The sequence below is a fragment of the Cetorhinus maximus genome, chromosome 1 (genome assembly GCF_964194155.1).
Source record: "Cetorhinus maximus chromosome 1, sCetMax3.hap1.1, whole genome shotgun sequence".
Lineage (NCBI taxonomy): Eukaryota > Metazoa > Chordata > Chondrichthyes > Lamniformes > Cetorhinidae > Cetorhinus > Cetorhinus maximus.
The window spans coordinates 130,579,040-130,602,085 of NC_135879.1; the positions used below are offsets into that span (position 1 = coordinate 130,579,040).

Sequence of the window (23,046 nt, forward strand, 5' to 3'; positions counted from 1 at the left end):
TGGCATATCTACCAGGATTATGGCTTGTGCATTTTCAGGGTTTGTGGTGGGAATGGGAAAGAGGGAAAAAAGTTCAGAGTACAGCACAAAAAAGAATGGAAAATGAGGAAAATGAAGAGAAACAGTTACAGGAAGAGGTTTTATGTTGTTTGCACAAAATGTCAAAGGAGATCAATTGTGTGGGTGTAGGGAGAGGCTTCAGAGATAATATATAATGTGTTATGTAGTACAGCACTCCTACCATTTCACAAGCTATGTCATGTAGTTCCAGTAGTGTAGATAGATTAGATTGATAGATAGGTAAATAGATAGACACATAGATAATAATTCATTGTTAGTGGCTTGCATTACATGATATAGATGTTTTTTCCAGCATTATTGTACACCTTGTAGATGATGAATTTTGACACCGACCTATCCAATGTGCTGTTTCAGCAACAATGTTTAAACAGCCCATAGCTAGAAGTCCAGAAGCAGCTAATCATTGACAGAGATCAGATATAACCACGCACTTAAACTACTGCTTGGTTCACTTTTAATGGAGCCAGACTGCCGTGTTTCAGTGTTGTTTTTACAATAATGAACTGACTCAGGTCTGTTTTGGGATCCACATGCGCACGATGAGTGAGCGTGGGTTAAAGAGACTTTTCATAGCTCTCCTTTTGCTTTATATTGGAGCAAACGTTGCTGTTCAAGGAGATCCAGGGGCAGGAAAGGCTGTCTGGGAAAACAAATGGAGCCACAATTATATGAAGAATAGCAAGCTTTTTTTGTATGACACCTTTCCCAGAAACTTTATGTGGGGTGTGGGAAGTTCTGCATTTCAGATCGAAGGAAGTTGGAAGACGGATGGAAAAGGACCTTCTGTCTGGGATCACTTTACCCACACTGAATACTTCAGATTCAACAACGCAACTGCAGATATCTCCAGTAACAGCTACAACTCCTTAGACAAGGACTTGACAGCTCTCGAATCCCTGGGAGTCACTTTTTACCTCTTCTCCATCTCCTGGCCCCGTCTATTTCCAAATGGAATGGTGGGGTCTGTCAACAACAAGGGTTTTCAGTACTACAATACACTTATCGACTCCCTGATACAGAGAAAAATAATTCCCATTGTCACCCTCTACCACTGGGATCTGCCTTTAGCATTGCAAGAGCAGTACGGAGGCTGGAGCAGCGAGGCAATGATTGATATATTTAATGAATATGCTAAATTCTGCTTTCAGGCGTTTGGGGATCGTGTTAAATTTTGGATCACCATCTACAATCCTTTTCTAATTGCCTGGCATGGATACAAAACAGGGAAATATCCCCCTGGACAGAAAGAGAACCTTGCAGCAATGTATACCGTAGGGCACAACTTGATTAAGGTAAACAAAACAGAAATTTCTTTTCTTGACTTCTTTCATTTAACGTTACAGAAATGTTCCGCTTTTCTCCAAAATGAATGACATGTTATTGAAATCATGGGAACATACGGCCTTGATTTTTGGGAACATTAATCTGTTAATGGATCATTAATTATGGAGATAACAGACATTCCCCTGCTGTTATAATAAAAGCAGAAAGTGCTGGAAATAATCAGCATGACTGGCAGCGTCTGTGGAGAGAGAAACAGAATGTTTCGAGTCAAGTATGACTTCTTCAGAACACCTTGCAGTTTCCAGCATCTGCAGCATTTTGCTTTTATTCTCCTGCTTTTCATGGAAAAGGGATTTTACTCTGGATGATGTTTATGTAGCTCTTGATTTGTGGCCTTGTCCCTGCCTCGAGTGCCCTCGATCCCCTTCAAGTGTTTCAGAGTATCATCTCAAAGATTGAGACTGTTTACTCTTCCTTCCCTCCCCTCCCTCAACTTCTCATTATATTCAAGTCACCACATGAATATAAGCTCTTGTTGGCCAGATGGCCTGACTCCAGAATAATATTAATACTGTGTAAAAGGTTTTAAAAATTGTCTTGTATAACTTTTAAATTAAATAAGAAGCACTAAATAAATTGTTCATTATTTATAATTTGTCCTCTACAATGTTTATTTTTCTGAAAGCAGTCTATGGAGTAGGTTCTAAAGTATCTAAACAGACTATAACTATAGCAGGGGTGTCCAACCTTTTTGTTATTGTACTCCATTTAGCTATGTAACCTGGAATCCCATTGGAGGTGTATGCTAGTTGTGTACCATGAAGTGTCCCGCATGTCAAATATATGCTAGTACCATGTACCATGGAGTAGCATGGGAACACTTATTACAATTTTGGAATGAAGTTTCCTTACATGGCACAACAGTACAGCTGTATATTTCCCATTTAAACATATTCTTCAATAATAGAGTATACAGAGGGTTTACTCCAGTCCTGGTGTATTTTCAGCAACGCAGTAACAAGCTGGGAGAGTGGAATTCCTGTCTATTTTAGGCTGGTGGCACCCTTTGTCCAGAGGTTCTCCTCCCACCTTTTCTGGGGTAAATTTTTTGAGGTATCAAATAGCAGCAGCTCCCAATCCCCAACCACTGAGCACCTTCAAATGTCTCAAACAAAAAGTGACTGAAGTAGAGATTTATTTCACATTAAAGCATACCAGGGTGACCAGCTGTTGCAAAAATAAGGGACACTCTGGCATGGGGGAACAGGGCGGTGAAGAGGTGGGGGGATTTGCTGCCAGCGCTGTGAGGGTTGTCGGGGGGGTGGGAGGAGAGAACGCAGTGGTGGTGGTACTGCCAGAGCTGTGAGGGTTGTGCGGGGGTGGGGGGGGGCAGAATGCGGTGGTGGTGGTGGTACTGCCAGAGCTGTGAGAGCACAGTGGAGTTCCAGAGCTGTGAGGAGGGGGGAGCAGGGGGTGGGGGGTGGTTATTGGTATTTCCAGAGCTGTGAGGAGTGAAAACTGAAGGAGATCAGTCATTGCACATGCACAAGATTTAAAAGCCCAAGTTGCATGAAAAATGGTGTCCCGGATTCATGCAGCCTGGGACCTGGGACAGTGGGTTCAATTACAATCCTGTAAAAGAAAGGACAGTTGGTCACTCTGACACATACAGGAATTTCCATTTTAGGTTTGAAGTTTAAAAGCTAAAATGATACTGCATGCACATAGACGTCAGGTCCAGCTTATCTGTCGTTTTATTGATGCTTGATAAGTACTGCTTATTCTCCCACACACCTCCAAAATGAAACTACTTTTCTCTGTATTAATCACTTTCTCTCTTTCTTTACTCTATTCCCTTTCCCTAGAAAACTGCTCCAAAACTTTTAGTTACAGGAGAAAATATGTCCCAGTAGATGCAGTCAATCATCACAGGAATGATGGTTCTTGGGCTAGGTAGTCAAGTCTCATGGACTACCTTTAAATCAGGAATTTAGTTTGAACACTTAAGCACCAAGGAGCACTTTGCAAAAGACAATGGCTGTGAAAATCCATAGTAACTCCAGTGGGAGACCAGCAAAACCACCACAAAATTTCATGCCCCGAATGTTTGGGGTAATTTGGGAATTTGTTGCTTCCCCAAGTCAGTTGACGGAGGATTCTGCTGTGTGTAGAACAGAACCATGTGCAAAATTTCTCAAGGTGCTGTTATCGGAGGACGTTGAGAAGGCAGCAGTAGAGAAATTATAGGAGGTGATCAAAGGTATGATTGTAAGCACAATTTTGAGCAGTTGGGCAGAGAGATGGCAAGAAGGAGCAGTTTTGCAAATAAAGAATGAACAAATTTGCCTTTGCATGCCACCTTAAGGACTAGTTTTTAAAGTGCAGCCACGTTGTGTAGGTAAATGTAGAAAGTCAATTTTTGCATAGCAGGATCCCATAAACATCAAAATAGAAGAGGAAAACTCCAAATGCCAGGAATCTGAAATAAACAGAAACAGTTGAAGATACAATGGGGCATCCTGCACCTGAACAGAGAAAAAAACAGATTATGATGTTTCAGGAATACAATCTTACTGTAACCAGCTGTGAATTTCCAACATTTTCTCTATTTGTTCCGCAAATGAGAAAAATGACTATTTAAACTGTTTATTTTAGTGGTGATGGTTATAGAAGTGTCTGCCAACATCCAGAGAGCTCCATGCTTATGGAGCAGTCTTCTTCTTGTCTTATGAGGAAAGGTTGGACAGGCTAGGCTTGTGTCTGCTGGAGTTTAGAAGAGTAAGAAGTGAGTTGATTAAAACATATAAGATCCTGAGCGGTCTTAACAGGGTGGATGTGGAGAGGATGCTTCCTCTTGTGGGAGAATCTAGTACTAGGGACCACCGTTTAAAAATAAGGGGTTGCCCATTTAAGACAGATATGAGGAGAATTTTTTTTTTGGAGGTTTGTGAGCTTTTGGGACTCTTTTCCTCAAAAGGCGGTGGAAACAGAGTCTGAATATTTTTAAGGTGGAGTTAGATAGATTCTTGATAAGCAAGAGGGTGAAAGGTTATCGGGGGTAGGTGGGAATGTTGAGTTGAGGTTACAGTCAGATCATCCATGATATTATTGAATGGTGGTGCAGGCTCGAAGGGCCGAGTGGCCTACTCCTAATTTGTATGTCCATATGCTCTTCTTCCCTAGGTTCCATAAGAGTTTTTTATATCCAATTAAAAATCAGATGAGGCATCAGTTTAATATCTTATCTCAAAGAAAGCACCTTTCCAAAGCAGTTCTCCCTCAGTGGTACATTGTTGGTCTGAATTATGCATTCAAGTCCTGGAGTGTGACTTAAATCCACAGCCTTCTAACTCAAAGGCAGCAGTGTTACTAAATGAACCAAACTGACACCATGTAAAGAGTTTGAGAATTCAGGGAAGTGGTACCTGAGGTGCCATCATCAACAGAGTAGAAGATGGGAAACCACGGTAGACCCAAGTCAGAAGAACAGAACTGTGATGGACTGTAAGACTGGAGGAGTTTGCAGGCGTAGGGTGGAAAGCAGGTATGGAGGGATTTGAAACAAGAATGAGGAAGGAAAAAGTCTGATTCAATCTCCAGTCCATGCTGAATTAGCTGATCTTGCCCTCAATACACGACCCACTTTTTATTAATAATGTCAGGATGAAAAGATCACATCTAGTGTCCATCCCGAAGTGCTGTGAGAAGGTGCTATGGGGCCTTTCATTGAATTGCTGCAGTCCTTCTGGTGATAGCGTTCCCACAATAGTTAGGTAGAGAATTCCAGGACATTGATGGAGCAACCACGAAAGAATGATGATATGCAGCTAAGTTAGTATGGTGTGTGATATGGACAGAACTTACAGGTATCTTTCTCAGTGATATATGTCACAGGAAAGGGAGATACTTGACGTAACCTTGATAATTTGTTGCAGTGCATTCTGTAGATCGCACATGTGATGGCCAGAAATTAAGTTCAGTGGCAGTGGCACCCATCGAGCGAACTGTTCTTTCCTGCTGTTAATTGTTTTTTGTGGTGACACATGTCCAAGAAAGTGCTGTATTCCATCAAACTTCTGACTTGAGCCTTGCGGATAGTTGAGAGGCTATAAGAGAACCACATATCACACATTGCCATGCTGTTGATTTGATTGGTCTAGTTCAACTTCTGGTCAATGGAGACCCCCGGGATATTTATGGTGGAGGACTCAGACATGGTTGTGCCATTGAAGGGGGTGACTTCAATAGAAAGTAAAATTGGACTGCATGTTAAATGTGAGGCGGACTTAATCTTGATAATTTCCTGCAGGGCAAACTAGGTTTAAATTATAACCCCCTCCCCGCCATTTCTGTTCCTCTCTGTAGTCCATGTGGCCAATCATCTGTGATCAGCTGACTCAATACAGATCAGCAATTTACCTGACGCCTACCTACTGCATACCCACCCCCATCACCACACCACCAACCCCCCACCCCCACCTCCCCACTGAGCTGGCTCAATACTACACCATCTGGTGCACAAAAGCCACCTTTAATTGTAACTACCTTTAATTGTAACAATATTTTGAACAACTTAAATATTCCTGCCACCACAGTTTAAGGCAGCAAATGCACTAATAATTTCTTTCAAACATATTGTATTGGACAGGAGCTAATATTCTCAGCACATATGGTGCTGTCAAAATATTGTTGGAAATTGATGGAAAGGGCAAAACCTTTGGGTGCATTTGCTGAAGATCCATATGGAGAAACAAGAGACACAAAGATATTTTCCATTATCCTGTGATCATGTTCACTTGCACACTCTTGTTTCACATAGCCCATTGTTTTTCATTCTTGTAGCATTCAGTAACTGCGAAACTCATTGACTGGGTAAGAAGTTATGCAAAAAACCTACACTTGTATGTAACAGCAGGTATGCAGTGATCTAACTATGTTTCACTAACTGAACTGCATTCAACATTAGTCGCCCTTTTAGTTTGAACTGCAGTACTGCACCACCTAGTGACCAGACGTGTAAATACCAAGCACCTCAGGAGAAAAACTCACACATTCAGTGTAGGCGACACAGTATTCATGCAAAATTTCGGATGTGGGCCTTGTTGAGTTCCTGGAACTAATGTCTCAGAGACTGGTCCGTTATCTTTCCAAGTACAGGTAGAAGGTAGAATTGTCCATAAGCATGTAAATCATATTCATGTTAGAGAGACATTCCAACAACTAACTATTCCGCCTGTGATTAACGTTGAACTGTCAATTCCTGAGGTGACAGACCGACCTAGAATAGACATGCCCAATATTTCTGTATAGTTACCAAACCCTGAACTGCCATTTTCTAATGATGTGCCTCATGCTGCAGTTCCAGACCCTGTCGATCCTGTTGTGGAACCTCAAGTGGTAGAGCTACACCACTCTAGCCATATAAGTAGAGCACCACAGAAACTTGATCTTTACTTACCTGAAGTTGTACTTATGTATATATTGTTGGATATTTAATGTTTCCCTGTAACTAGAAATTGTAAAAAAAAAACTAAAGGGGGAGGAAATGCAGTAACTTTGGGTATAGCCTTTTCTGCTGTCTATCAGGGGTCACGTGATGTTCTGGAAGGCTCCAGTCAACGAGCCCCAAGCGCGGGTAATCCAGGGGTGGGGGGGGGGCGCTTCCTGACAAGAGTCCTAGTCTAGCATATGGCACCTGAAATGCTCCCTGAAATAAAGTTTAAAGTTATCTGTTTCTTGTTGAAACCTGCCTGCTCCATCAAGTCATTACAGTTACCTCTTCAAAAAACTCCAGCAAGTTAGTTAAACACAATTTCCCCTTTAGAAATCCATACTGGCTCTTCCTAATCAACCCACATTTTTCCATGTGACTACTAATTCTATCCCAAATACTTGCTCCTTATCAATTTTGAACCCTTCTAGTGACAGAGTTTCCTCCTTTGTCACTGTGGCCTTGGTAGCTTGGGCTTCCTTGTTAAAGACAGATGTAAAGTATTCATTTAACACCTCAGCCACGCCCCCTGCCTCCACATGTTTAAGAATCTCCAATCTAAGCTATTGAGAAATCCAGACAGGTAGAGTTTCTGTTTGCTTTTGTGGAATATTAAACTCTCCACTTGCAGGGCCACACCTCGTGCTCCCAAGTACTGAAAGTTTAAATGCAGTTTAGTCAAAAAACAAGGTTTAGGAACCCCCAAGTGTAGGAAGGGTTACGGCTGGAAAGTCATACCATTCACTGGCACAAAGCATAAGCCTCCTGCTACCTGCCTGTAGACAAAGCCATCCTGCCCATTGAGACATTAGCTAGCAAAGTTATCCGAGTGGGTAAAATCACAGCCTCAGTGACAGGTCTAACCCACCAAGTCCCATCATGAACCAAGATCATTGGAGTATTACAGCCCTGCCAGCCTTGGGTCTACCACAGAAGATTGATTTAGTTCTAACCTTCATGTCCAATGGGGCCCCACTGCAGAAACTCACCAAAGTTCCTTAGACAGCACCTTCCAAACCTAAGGCCACTACCATCTAGAAGGACAAGGGCAGCACCTGGAAGTTCCCCTCCAAACCACACACCACTCTGACTTGGAACTATATCGCCGTTCCTTCACTGTTGCTGGGTCAAAACCCTGGAAATCCCTTCCTAACAGCATTGTGGGTGTACCTACACCACATGGACTATAGCGGTTCAAGAAGGCAGCTCACCACCACCTTCTCAAGGACAATTAGGGGTGGGCAACAAATGCTGGCCCAGCCAGCAACGCCCGCATCCCTTGAATGAATAAAAAAAACTTGCTCCGCCACAGGAAGATAGCTGGCCAGTCACTGAAATTTTTTTTAAAAATTAGAAATACAAAGCAGATCAACAAGCACCTGAAATAGAAAGACAGGTGAAAATTTTAAGTTTAACAGTAACAAGCTTTAGACAACAAGAATATATTCTTCTTCAGTTCTTTACCCAAAAGCAGATCTGACCCATAGCACCAGGAATAGGGCAAGGATGCAGGTCCCAAATCCTCTCCAGCCAGAATGGGGATTGAACTCAATGCTGTTGGCACCAAACTAATCTATACCAGCCATCCAGCCAACTGGCCCCCCCAAGAAGTTTGAGTTGCTATGGCAACATACACTTTTACATACATGTTGTAGTCCTGGAGCTATGAATAATGATAGTAGAATCTCCAATTTTGTTCCATCACATGGCTGACCAGGAATCTCTCCCACTCTTACTGCCTGCCATTGGCATGTGTTGGAAGGACTAACAAACTGATACTCAATCTGTTTGGCTGCGTTATGAATGCAACTTCTTTGACCACTAAGTCTTGGGGAGGGAGATGAACCTACAGTGTCTGGCTTGGAGGCAGGGACAGTACGCAGTGCACTACAAAATCTCCAACTAAGGAATGTATAAAGGAAACAAAATTGAAGTTAAGAAAATAAATATTAAATGGAATCAAGGTTCAGAGTCTAGTTCTTATCAGATGTAGCTTGGATGAGAGTTAACTAAACTCATTAAAATTTAATGGATGGATTTGAATGCTAAAATGTCATGGACAGGAAGCTGGAGCCAGCAACATGTGAAACCTGCAATCTTTCTATAAGGCTATAATGTTGCACGTATTATACAATAAAAACAAGGCCACTCAAATATTGACATGTTAGTCTTATGTTGCACAGTTGTAATTAAGTATTCAGAAACACCCTGATGACTCAGTAAAAGAATGAAGACAAGTGGACTTGAAGTGCACAAGTCTAATCACTCATTTGTACTGACATCATCTGAAAAGATAACATCAGGTATGTTGACAACATCAAGATCTATCTCACTATTACCCCTCTTGACCCCTCTGCTGTCTCAGATTTGTCTCAGTTTGTACAAAACTGGATGAGTGGAAATTTTCTCCAACTAAATATTGGGAAGACCAAAGCCACTGTCTTTTGGCCCTGCCACAAACTCCGTTCCTTAACCACTGATTCCGGCCCTCTCCCACGCCCCTGTCTAAAGCTGAAACAGACTGTTTGCAACTTGCTTTCCTGTTTGATCTTAACTGAGTTTCCAACCCCATGGGGAGAATTTTCTGCCTGTCGAGCGGGCCGGTCGGGAGCGGTGGTGGAGCCGATTGCCGCCCGCGATTGGCTGCGCGCTGCTATTTTACGTGGGTGGGCCAATTAAGGCCGGAAAAGCGCAGAAAACTCCCTGACCCACGGAGCTGCCTCAAGGAGATGAAGTTCAGATTGAAATATTTTAATAAAGACAGGTCAAACTTATTTACACATGTCCCCTCATGTGACAGTGTCACATGAGCTGGGACATATTTGTCAATTTATCAGAATGTATTTATTTATTTAATAAAACCTTCAGGAAACCTCATCCCACCTGTGGATGAGGTTTCCTGAAAAACGGAAGGCTGCTTGGGATCTTCGCCTGCCCGCCAACCTTAAGGTTGGACGGGCAGTGTTGATAAGTGCTTTAATTGGTTTTTTAATGGCATTAATAGGCCGTTGACAGTTCAGCGGGGATGCAGCCACCTCCGGCGCGCACCTGCTGAATGTAATATCTAAATGACGTGTAATGATGTTGGGACGCACGCCCGACGTCACCGCGCGTCATTTTACGTGTTGACATGTCGGGCCCGCCCCTGCATGCCGACGTCAAAATTCTGGCCCATATCTACTACCTCATCAAAACTGTCTACTTTCACCTCCAAAACCAGCATCTGTCTTCGCCCCTGCCTCAGCTTATCTGACGCTGAAATCCTTAACCATGCCTTTGTTAGGTCTAGACTCAGCTATTCCAATATTCTCCTGAGCGGCCGCCATTTTATATCCTCAGTATATTTGAGCTCATCCAAAATTCTCCAGTCAGTGTCCTACCTTTAACAACAAATTCGATTTACCTATCACCGCTGTGCTCGATGACATACATTGGCTCCCAGTCTGGCAATGCCTTGTTTTTAAAATTCTCATCCTACTTTTCAAATCCCTCCAAGGCCTCATCCAACCCTATCTTTGTAACCTCCTCCAGCCTTACAACCCTACAATATCTCTGCACTCCTCCAATCCTGGTCTCTATACATCCCAATTTTCATTGCTCCTTATTGGCAGTCGTGCCTTTAGCTGCCAAAGTCCCTAAGCTCTGGAATTCCCTCCTTGACCATCTCAACATTTTCTCCTCTACGACATCCCTTAAAACTATCCTCTATGGCAAGCTTTTGGTCAACTGTCCTACCATGACTTGATATCAAATTTTGCTTGCAAATGCTCTTGTGCATTGCCTTGGGCTGTTTTACTACATTGAAGACACAATTTAAGTGCAAGTTCATGTTGCTAAGTTACCTTACCTCAGCTGTGGCAGCATGGAATCTCTGAAATGCCTTTTCCCCCTGATCTAGGGAGGTTTTCTGACCACTGTACTGTGGATAGTGCTCAGGCAGGTATTTGATGACGACAGCATTGAACTTGGCTGTAGGCCTTCCACAATTAAATACTTTTCTGGCACTTGGGGCTAGATTTTTCTCTTTGATCATTTTACCAACAGGTATTCATCCTGCCAGTGTTACATCACCATGACCCTGTCCAATTTTCCTCAGAGTGCCTTCATTAAAAGCTATTAGCACCCACTATAAGCAGCCCCCCTCTGGCAGGGAAGGACCAAAATGGGATATTGTTGCATAAATGAAGCAACTGCAGCAACTTGAAGCAGCAATCTTTTCCAAGCAATGCAATGTCCGTCATTCATTACTGTTCAGGGCAGCAAGTCTCCACATTACACTCTTTTCAGTTGATTTGCCGTTGTCCAAAACCTGGAAAGGAGATCGATTTGGCCCCAAAGGAAGAAGGCCCATAAAAGGGCATGATCCAGACTTAGAGAAAGAAGATGACCAGAAAAAGTTAGCAAGCCCACTAATAGATACTCCTCAGCTACTGAAGGAGTCCACGTCCAAATGCAGCAAGACCTGGACAATATCCAGGCTTGGGCTGACAAGTGGCAAGTAACATTTGTGCCACACAAGTGTAAGGCAATGACCATCTCCTACAAGAGAGAATCTGACCATCATCCCTTGATGTGCAATGGCATTACCATCACTGAATCCTCCACTATCAACATCCTGGGGGTTACCACTGACCAGAAACTGAACTGGACTAGCCATATAAATATTGTTCATTGTTTATATATATTGTATAAATAAGAGCAGGTCAGAGGCTAGGAATTGTGCGACGAGTAACCCACCTCCTGACTCCCCAAAGCCTGTCCACCATCTACAAGGCACAAGTCAAGAGTGTGATGGAATACTCCCCACTTGCCTGGATGAGTGCAGCTCCTACAACACTGAAGAAGCTGGACACCGTCCAGGACAAAGTAGTCCATTTGATTGGCACCATATCCACAAACATTCACTCCCTCCCCCACAGATGCACAGTGGCAGCAGTGTGTACCATCTACAAGATGCACTGCAGGAATTCACTAAGGCTCCTTAGACAGCACCTTCCAAACCCACAACCAGTACCATCTGGAAGGACAAGGGCAGCAGATACATGGGAACATCACCACCTGGAAGTTCCCCTCCAAGTCACTCACCATCCTGACTTGGAAATATATCACCGTTCCTTCACTGTCGCTGGGTCAAAATTCTGGGACTCCCTTCCTTACAGCACTGTGGGTGTACCCACACCACATGGACTGCAGCGATTCAAGAAGGCAGCTCACCACCACCTTCTCAAGGGCAACTAGGGATGGGCAATAAAAATGCTGGCCCAGCCAGTGACACCCACATCCCTTGAATTATTTTTTTTTAAATGTGTTGTATCCCCTGAGCCTTCTCATCTCCCACAGCAAAGGAACAGGAGATGCCTGAGAGAAATCCCATTGTTTCTGAAGTAGCACAAATCAGCAATATTCCCCACCCCAGAAAAGATATTGGCCAGAATTTTATGTTGATCAGGCGGGCGTACGATGTCATCGTGCACAAGAGCAATATTGAGGCTGGTGGGCACATGCGGGAGTCAGGGACGCGCCCGCCAACAATTAAAGGGCCAATTAAGGCCATTAAAAACCCTATTGTCCACGATTTTACATTGCCCGTGTGATGACTGCTCCTCGCACTGGCAAAATGGGCAGGCGGGCAGCCCGTTTTTAACAAAACCTCACCCAAGGGTGGGATGAAATGTCCGGGGTGAAACATAATAACAAAAGATATCTGGGGGCTGATATTTTTTGAGTTTCTGTGAGGTGCTTGAATGTGTTGCATAGACACAGTTTGGTGCATTTTTTTCTTGTCATTTAACCTGCCCAGGTCTGCAGCTCCCTGAGGCAGCTCCGCAGCAGCTGTCTGCCTTCAGGGAGCTCGCTAGAGGCGCCCACCTGCACCCTCACTTTTGTCAGCGCCCGCCCTCTTCCCACACCCCCCACCCCCCGCCCGGCAGGCCTGAGGCTTTCTCAGCGCACGTTTCACACTGGCTGACTGTTAGTTGACCAGTCAGCGTGAAATAATGCTCAGGGGCCGATCGCGGGCAGGAGCGCATTCTGCTTCCGGGCCTACCAAGCATGAAATTCAGACCATTGTTTTAAAACTAATGAATCTCTCAACAAAGGGGTCTTAAAATTAAAGGGAAGAGCAACCAAAAGGAAAATATGAAAATATAAATTAAGCAAGGGATATAGAAGGTGAACATGAGATTACTGTGCTTCTCGCTTTACTATGTTCCTGGTTTGATACGGTGGTTACCTGGTTCATGCCACTATCCTAAATGAATGCCTGTGGCTCATCTCCCAGGAACACTTGGATAGAAGAGGCATTTGTGGTTGCTTTTTGGTAGTCCACAGGCAGAAAGGTAGTTAAGGTCAGCACTAAAAAGGAGTTTGCTCCAACCTTCAATTCCAAATATTGGATAAGTCCTGGAATACAAACCTGGAACATGGTAAGGTGAGAAGCGCATCAATCTCTCACTCATCTGCTAGTTCTATTGCTGATTTTACATTTGTATATTTTCTCTCGTTTCCCCTTTGCTCTCTGCATGTTTGAGTCCATGAATCTGTATGCCAGCACCAGTAGCTGACTTCAGAAAAAGAGGAAAGAGCATTGGAGAGAATGAAAAGAATCCAAGAAGATAATGTTGCCAGACTGCCAGGTTTCACTCATTAGGAGTAATTGTCACGCAATGTCATTACAATGTTTTGATGTACCATATATACCATGAAGGGGCTGATCCCACAAGCCAGCTCTCCCAGTGGATAGTAGTATTATTAGAAAGCACATGCTGAGAGATGATAAACTTTCAGCCTGTGATTTCCCAAGGTGTTAGGATCACTGATCATAGAATCATAGAATGGTTACAGCACAGAAGGAGGCCACTTGACCCACTGTGTCTACATCGGCTCCCTGTAAGAGCAATTCATCTAGTGACTCCCCTGGCTTTTTCCCATAGCCCTGCAAATTTTTCCTCTTCAGATAATGATCCAATTCTGTTTTGAAAGCTATGATTGAATCTGCTTTCACCAAACTCTCAGGCAGTGCATTCCAAATCCGAAGTGCTTGCTGCGTGAAAAATATTTTCCTCATGTCGCTGTTGCTTCTTTAGTCTATCGCCTTAAATCGGTGTCCTTTGGTTCTCGATCCTTCCACCATTGGGAAGTTTTTCCCTATCTACTCTGCCTGGGCTCATGATTTTATACATTTCTATCAAATCTCAACCCACCCTCTCTTCTCTAAGGAAAACAGCTCTAACTTTTCCAATCTATCAACATAACTGAAGTTCCTCATCCTTGGAACCATTCTCCTGAGTCTTTACTGCATAAGAACATAAAAACATAAGAACTAGGAGCAGGAGTAGGCAATTCAGCCCCTCGAGCCTGCCCCACCATTCATTACAATCGTGGCTGATCTCATTTCGGCCTCAAATCCAATTTCCCGCCCTCTCCCTATAACCTTTCAACCCATTACTAATTAAAAATCCATCTATCTCCTTAAATTTATTCAGTGTCCCGGCATCCACTTCACTCTGAGGTAGTGAATTCCACAGATTCACGACCCTTTGAGAAAAGTAATTCCTCCTCATCTCTGCTTTAAATCTACCGCCCCTTAGCCTAAAACTATGGCCTCTCGTTCTAGAATGCCCCAGAAGGGGAAACATCTGCTCCACGTCTACTTTGTCTATCCCCTTTAGCATCTTATATACCTCAATTAGATCTCCTCTCATCCTTCTAAACTCTAGCGAGTATAGGCCTAAACTGCTCAATCTCTCCTCATAAGACAAGCCCCGCATCTCTAGAATCAATCTAGTGAACCTCCTATGAACCGCCTCCAGTGCAACTACATCCTTCCTCAAGTAAGGGGACCAAAACTGTGCACAGTATTCCAGGTGTGGTCTCACCAATGCCTTGTACAGTTGCAACAACACTTCCCTATTTTTATACTCTATTCCTTTAGCAATAAATGCCAAAATTCCATTTGCCTTCCTTATTACCTGCTGTACCTGCATACTAGCTTTCAGTGATTCATGCACGAGGACACCCAGATCCCTCTGCAATGAAGCATTCTGAAGTTTCTCTCCATTTAAATAATAAGTCGCCTTTTTATTCTTCCGACCAAAATGGATAACCTCACATTTATCCATGTTAAACTCCATCTGCCAAATTTTGGCCCATTCATCTAACCTGTCCATATCCATTTGTAAATTTCTTATTTTTTCATTGCAACTTACTTTCCCACCTATTTTGGTGTCATCTGCAAATTTAGCTATAGTACCTTCTATTCCTGAATCCAAGCCATTAATATAGATTGTAAATAGTTAGGGCCCAAGGACCGAACCCTGTGGCACCCCACTAGTTACAGCTTGCCATCCAGAAAAAGACCCATTTATCCCGACTCTCTGCTTTCTGTTGGTTAGCCAATCCTCTATCCAAACTAATATATTACCCCTAACTCCGGGTGATCTTATCTTGTGTATTAATCTTTTGTGCGGCACCTTATCAAAGGCCTTCTGGAAGCCCAGATATACTACATCTACAGGATCCCCATTATCCACTTTGCTTGTCACATCTTCAAAGAGCTCTAGCAAATTAGTCAAACACGATTTACTCTTCATAAAACCATGCTGACTCTGATGGATTGCATTTTGACTTTCCAAATGCCCCATTACTACTTCCTTAATAATGGATTCCAACAATTTCCCAATGACAGACATTAAACTAACTGGTCTATAATTTCCTACTTTCTGCCTCCCCCACTTTTTGAATAACTCTCTATGCCTTCACGTCCTTCCTACAACCATACAATTGCTACCATAGGCGTCCGAGGTGGATATTTGCATACTGGCATATATTTGTGACAATATTATACATTGCCCTAAAGAACAATCATGGGCTGGATTTCATGAGGGGGTGGCCTGCTCGCCCTCCCTTCCCCACAACCCCCACACCCCCACATATTATGGGGAACAGGTCAGAGCTGGGTGAGAAGGTGGTGGGGTGGGCACCTGACATACTTTATATGCCCCGCCCAACCGAAAACACACCCAGCGGGGGTGGTGGGGGAGGTGGGGGCATAAAATCCAGCCCCACAGCTCCATATATTTAAAATGAGTCTTGAATCTCTAGTCAGATTTGCTATTGTTAGCAGCTCAATATTGTATTGTTTTCTTCTTGCAGGCACATGCAACGGTCTGGCACACTTATGACAGGCAATTTCGCAATTTGCAGAAAGGCCTCGTGTCCATAGTATTGGGCTCCCATTGGATTGAACCAAAGAATAACAGCTTCAACTATAAAAGCTTCCAGTTGTCCATGGACCTGGTGCTCGGGTGGTTTGCCAAACCAATCTTTGTGGATGGTGACTACCCTGACAGCTTGAAAGCACAAATCAACCCGCCTTTACCTACATTCACTGAAAAAGAAAAGAGTTTCATCAACAGAACTGCAGATTTCTTTGCATTTTCTTTTGGTCCAAATATCTTTCGAACACTGCAACACCATCTCAAACTTAGAGATTGCGTGTCTCTCCATCTGGGGCGGGTCCTGACCTGGATAAAGCTGGAATACAACAACCCCAGGATCTTAATTGCAGAGAATGGATGGTTTTCTGATAGCCATATTAAAACAGAAGACACCATTGCTATTTACCTTATGAAAAAATTCATAAATGAGTTGTTAAAAGGTGAGCATATTTTAGTGTTAATATCGCTATATCCAATAGTCAATAGGCTACCTTGTCATTTTTACCTCTAATTAATGACCAAAGCTAAATTATAGCTGTTGATATTGTGTAAGAATATTACTATAATAGAAGTAAAATACTGCGGATGCTGGAGACCTGAAATAAAAACAAAAAGTGCTGGAAAAACTCAATAGGTCTGGCAGCACCTCTGGCGAGAGAAACAGAGTTAACATTTCAAGTTCAATATGTCTCTACTTCAGAACTGAAGAGAGGTAGGAGTGTGATGGGTTTTATGCTGTTGAAAAAGGGGGAATAACAGAAAAAGAGGTCAGGGATAGGTTAGAGGACAGGAGAGATTAAATGACAATGGTGTCATGGAACCAAAGACAAAGGGAGTGGCAATGATAGTACTAAAGAAACAAATGATTGATCCAGAGTAGGTGTGAATAGCAGAATAAAGGCCAGCACTACTTTGTTGTGGAAACAGGGTTGAAACGTCACTCAAACTTCTACACAAATTAGTCTTCGCAGAATAGTTTTGGATCATATGGTGAGCAAAACTGGGAGTAGAGGATGTAGTGAATGTTGCAGTGAATTGGTGCATTATCCTTTCACTTCTGGGTCTGTCTCTTCACGACATGCATTCTCTGTGAAATACGTTTGGGCAGTCTTAACCCAGTTGCTAACGGTTGTTGGCCCACTCCATATAACTGCACCGCATTTGGCATTAACACTGGAAGATGCATAAGGATGGTTGCTGTGGGAATTGCTGAAGATGGGTTACTCTTCTGAGTTTGGAAACAAGGAGGCTGAAAATTCCCATCTCATCTCTGACAGTGGAAGTGTAGCAGAGTGGGAGCCACTGCCCTCTGCTCTAGAGCATTGAGGGTGGAGGGTCACTGAATTTACTTGGGTACATAAGAAAACATAAGCAATAGGAGCAGGAGTAGGTCATTGGTCCTTCGAGCTTGCTCTGCCATTATTATCATGGCTGATCTGAAAGTGGCCTTAACTCCACTTTCCAGCCTGCTCCCCCATAACCCTTGACTCCCTTGTCAATCAAAAATCAGTCTAATTCAGCCTTGAATATATTCAATGACCCAGCCTCCACCGCTCGCAGGGGAAGAAACTTCCAAATACTAACAACCCTCTCAGAGAAGAAATTCCTCCTCATCTTCGTCTTAAATGGGAGATCACTTATTTTGAAACTGTGCCTCCAAGTTCCAGATATCCACAGAAGGAGAAACATCCTCTCAGCATCTACCCTGTCAGGCCCCCTGAACATCTTATATGTTTTAATAAGGTCATCTGTCATTCTTCTAAACCCTATTGAATATAGGCCCAACCTACTCAACCCTTCCTCATAAGACAAACCTCTCATACCAGGAATCAGCCTATTGAACCTTCTCTGAACTGCTTTAATGCAAGTATATCCTTCCTAAAGTAAGGTGACCAAAACTGTACACTGTACTCCAAATGTGTTCTCACCAATGCCAGAACAATTGTAGCTAGACTTCCTCACTTTCATATTGCACCCCCTTGCAAGAAAGGCCAACATTCCATTCACTTTCCGAATACTTGCTGTTCCTGCATGCTGACTTTTTCTGATTCATGTACAAGGAAGCCTAGATCCCTCTGTACTGCAGCATTCTGCCATCTCCCTCCATTTAAATAATATTCTGCTTTTCTATTATTCTTGCCAAATTGGACAACTTCACATTTTTCCACATTAAACTCCATTTGCCCACTCACTTAACCTATCTACATCCCTTTGCAGACTCCATATCCTCCTCGCAATTCGTTTTCCTACCTATCTTCGTATCATCAGCAAATTTGGCTACAATACAGTCCAATCCCTTCATCCAAGTCACTAATATAGATTCTAAATAGTTGAGGCCCCAGTACCGATTCCTGTGGCACTCCACTAGTTACAGTTTTCCATCCTGAAAATGCCCCATTTATCCTGACTGTCTATTTCCTGTTAGCCAGTCCTCTATCCATACTAATATATCATGCCCAACACCATAAGCTCTTATGTAGTGACCTTTTATCTGGCACCTTATTGAATGTCTTTGAGAAAATCAAATACATTACTCTACAGGTTCCTCTTCATCCACCCTGCTTGTTACATCCTCAAAGAACTCTAATAAATTTGTCAAACGTAATATTCCTTTCACAAAATCATGTTGACTCTGGCTGACGGTATTATGATTTTCTACCTCTTTGATAATGGATTCTAGCATTTTCCCAATGACAGACATTAAGCTGGCTGAAAGTCAGTCTCCTGCTTTGTGACTCCCTCCTTTCTTGAACAGAGGTGTTACATTTGCGGCATTCCAATCTGCAGGGAGCTTTCCAGAATCTAGGAAGTTGTGGAAGATTACAAGCAATGCATCCACTATCTCTCTACCACTTCTTTTAAGATCCTAGGATGCAAGTCATCAGGCCCATCCTTTAGTCCCATTAGTATTCCTATATAGTGGGCACAAATGCCAATGTGGGCACATCTTCCGATGCCAGAGGAGGGGGGAGTAAATGTGGTGCTGCATAACCCCAGCACCTATTGCACCCATAAGTGCTGGCAAACAGTTGCTTTGATAGTTGACCTGAAGGATTTCAAGGGCAGAACCCAATTGGCTCCAGTTCCACACCTTTAGCTGACCAGGCCTGGTTCGTCCGATGTTGAGGTGTCTGGCTGGTAGGGGGGCTGAGATCGAGGAAACTTCAGTCATGGGAATTCCCTCTCCTTGGACCAGTCATCTCTGACATCATGCACAATGTTTAGGAAACAGATTCCATCAATCCCAAATCTCATCGGAAATTCTGGGCTGGTGTCTGCATTTTCTGGTTCCCATCTGAATTCCCTGAGGGTGCGCAGACTCCCAACCAACTTATGTTGAGATACACCTCTGGTGCTACATGAATTCATCCTAATATCCCTTTCCTTTGATGAGTCCCATTTCCCTCTTTGAATGCCATCCATTTCCCTCTCCTTTAATTATCATCAATTAAGCTCTTTCCCTCCCTGCTTCTTTTTCTCCATCCCTTTCCTTTACTGCTACCTACTCTGTCTATCACCCAATCCCCACTCTCAATATCACTCACTCACTATCATCAGCTGCCCACTCTCACTATCACTCACTCACTATTACCCATTCCACATTTCTAATTCTATCATCTACACTTTTACAGTTTCCCACTCTAGCTATCATCCAATTCCCACTTTCTCTACTGTCCACTGCTTACTCAGATTTTAATGTGAACTGTTCCAATCAACAAAGGAAATAGGTGGAAGTTGGAAGCTTTTCTGAGTAGCAGAAAATTGGAGCTTCAGTAACTCTGTTGCACTTCCTAAAATGAGCACAATTAAAGATCCTTCAGGAAAAAAATGTGATAAAATAAAAGCTGTGATTGTCCCCTGTTGCTCCTCAGTGGCTTAACTGATTACAGCTGCGGGGAGAGGAGTTATTCAGACTGGGAATATCTCGGATGGTAGATGGGATCCTATAGCTGATCTCAGTGCCTCTGGGTTAGGGAGTGAAGATTGGCCAATGTCCCAATCCTGTACATTAACTGGCTGCTATAAGTGCATATATTTAAGTTCTATAAGACCATAAGACGTAGGAGCAAAAGTAGGCCATTCAGCCCATTGAGTCTGCTCCACCATTCAATGAGATCATGGCTGAGCTGGTAACCCTCAACTCCACTTTCCTGCCTTTTTCCCATAACCCTTGATTCCCTTACTGATTAAAAATCTGTCTATCTCAGCCTTGAATATACTTAACAAACCAGCGTCTACAGCCCTCTGCGGTAAAGAATTCCACCCTCTGAGAGAAGAAATTCCTCCTCATCTCTGTTTTAAATGGGTGATCCCTTACACTGAGATTATGCCCCCTGGTCCTAGGCTCTCCCATAACCTCTCAGCTGGATGAGGGCAGGATCATGTTAAGTTGGATTGCATCCTGTGGTTGAATAGTTCACCAACACTTACTATCACACATGAATAGATTCCATTTGTACAAGGTACCAGAGGATGACTGGCACTCCCCGGAAATATACTCCAGAAGAGAATCAATACTTTCACATGGGCAGAAAATGAGAAAAAAAATAGAAGCAAAATAGAAAACTGCCCTTTCACGTACTTGTACGGAATGAAAACTGGTTAATGTGAGACAAATAGACAATAATGTGACAAAAAAGGCTTGTTTATAAAAAAGTCAATATCTCCTAATGCCTTTTGATCATTAATTTGTTCTGTTTTCATTCTGGCTAGCTATCCGTTTTGATGGAGTCAACGTGTTTGGATACACTGCCTGGTCTCTGCTGGATGGCTTTGAATGGCAGTTTAAATATGGTATTAGAAAGGGTTTGTTTTATGTGGATTTCAGCAGTAAGAACAAGTCCAGGATTGCAAAATCCTCTGCATTCTTCTATAAACAGATTATAGAACAAAATGGTTTTCCGGTGACTGAGATTAGCCAGATGGTGAATGGACAGTTTCCATGTAACTTCTCCTGGGGAATTGCTGAAACAGTGCTGCAGGTAAGACATCTCTGTCTGAATTACATGGATCATTTTCAACTTCGAGTTGCATGGCATGGATCCTTTCTCATTGAAATTTTGAAATCAGAAAATTACACATTTGTTAGCTACAATGTGAAAGTAGTACACCCAAAACTGGAAGCCTCCTTCTTACTTTTTTCTTTGGTTTCAGGTAAACAATGTGTTTTTGTCTCCTGAATTTGTTGACAACAATCTTTACATTTGGAACTGTAGTGGAGATCAGAAACTATACAAAGTCAATGGAGTGACTATGTCGCCTCATCCACTTAAGTGCACTGATTTCAGCAACTTCAAGCAACATGTAGCATTGGTGAGGAAGATGAATGTGACTCACTACAGCTTCGCCTTCAGGTGGACCCAGATCCTACCCCATGTCAGTCTGTCCAGTGTAAACAGAAGCATTCTAATTTATTACCGATGTATTATCAGTGAATTATTAAAACTAAATATTACCAGCACCATCACTTTGTATCACCCAACATCCAGTGATATTGACTTACCTGCACTACTGCTGAAGAAGGGAGGGTGGCTCAGTAGACAGACTGCTGTTGCTTTCAATGAATATGCAAAATTATGCTTTCAAGAATTTGGTGATTTGGTCAAATTGTGGCTCACTATGAATGAACCAAACATAAACGTTCAGACAAGTCGCGACACCTACAAGGCAGCACATAACATGATCATTGCTCATGCCTTGGCCTGGCATACTTATAATAGAGACTACAGAAATAAGTACCATGGTCTTGTGTCTCTGACATTGCGTGCTGACTGGGCAGAACAAGCAAATCCCTTCCTGGAATCCGACAAGAGAGCTGCTGAGAGGCTCCTGCAATTCCAAATAGCCTGGTTTGCAGATGCCATTTTCAAGACTGGAGATTATCCACATAAGATGAGGGAATATATCCACTGTAAAAATATAAAAGGTCTCTCCAGTTCCTTCTTACCATATTTCACTGAGGAAGAAACACAGATGATTAAAGGAACTGCTGATTTCTTTGCTATCAGTCACTTTACCACAAGGCTCATCTTTCACAAACCCAAAAATGGAACCAAGTATGAAATGGATCATGATGGGAGTTTGCTGAGAGATGTAACATTGCTGACATTCCCATCCCCCTCCCATTCCTTCTTTCCTTTTCTCTCTCACCGCCAAACTCATTCTGAGATGGCAGTTGCACCACGGGGGATACGTAAAGTCCTACAGTGGATCAAATCTCGCTATGGAAATATGGACATTTATATCATGGCAAATGGAGTTTGGGACATTTCTACCATCAGTGATGAACTTCGAATATATTATCATAAAAATTATATTAATGAGGTTTTGAAAGGTGAGTCTTAGTATTTATATACATAGGAGAAACATAATGAATACTTGTGACACCTGGTTTATATCTCATAGGCAGCTGACATGATAACTCACAACTGACAAAGTTTATCCTATTTATGCCAATAGTTAAAAATTAGATTAAATAAAGTAGATATTCAGAGCGTCCCCAGTAGCTTGGTTCCTGGAGTGGTCCAAGCCATGTAACCCAGGGGCACTCTGAAGTCAACTGAACTCATCTATGATTGGCTTCAGCTAGCAGGGGTAAAGACCAGCCAGAGTTCCTATTCATGATTGTATCCAGGACTCCTGCTAGAAAACATGAATATCTGGATATTGGGTGACGATGGGCTCAGCTGTGATGTTCCTTATGGTTAATACAGTATGAATCCACATTTGATGAAGTATGGAGGATATCATATTCTTGGTATTGTTTGACAAATACAAAACATATGAGTCTGCAAATCAAGGAATGTAAAACAGGAGCTTTATTTGAACACATTTTACTGTTATCTTCCACAAGGCTGCATGAGAGAGAATCATGTGATGTTGCATTACTTCCTGTGGGGATATACACAGTATCTGATCAGTATATTAAATAGTAAGAATTAACCCATTATTCTACATCTTCCCCAAGTCTCT

At 42.7% G+C, this 23,046-nt stretch overlaps 1 protein-coding gene across 1 annotated transcript in view; it reads left to right on the plus strand.

Annotated features, from left to right (window-relative positions):
- The first annotated feature begins 527 nt into the window (after window positions 1-527).
- LOC144683423 (beta-klotho-like) overlaps window positions 528-23,046 on the plus strand; it is a 30,518-nt gene continuing 7,999 nt past the window's right edge. The window contains exons 1-4 of the mRNA XM_078546420.1: window positions 528-1,373; window positions 16,010-16,514; window positions 20,788-21,056; window positions 21,229-22,408. Coding sequence (XP_078402546.1) covers window positions 612-1,373; window positions 16,010-16,514; window positions 20,788-21,056; window positions 21,229-22,408 — 2,716 coding nt within the window. The 5' untranslated portion in view covers window positions 528-611. The remainder of the gene's footprint in view (window positions 1,374-16,009; window positions 16,515-20,787; window positions 21,057-21,228; window positions 22,409-23,046) is intronic.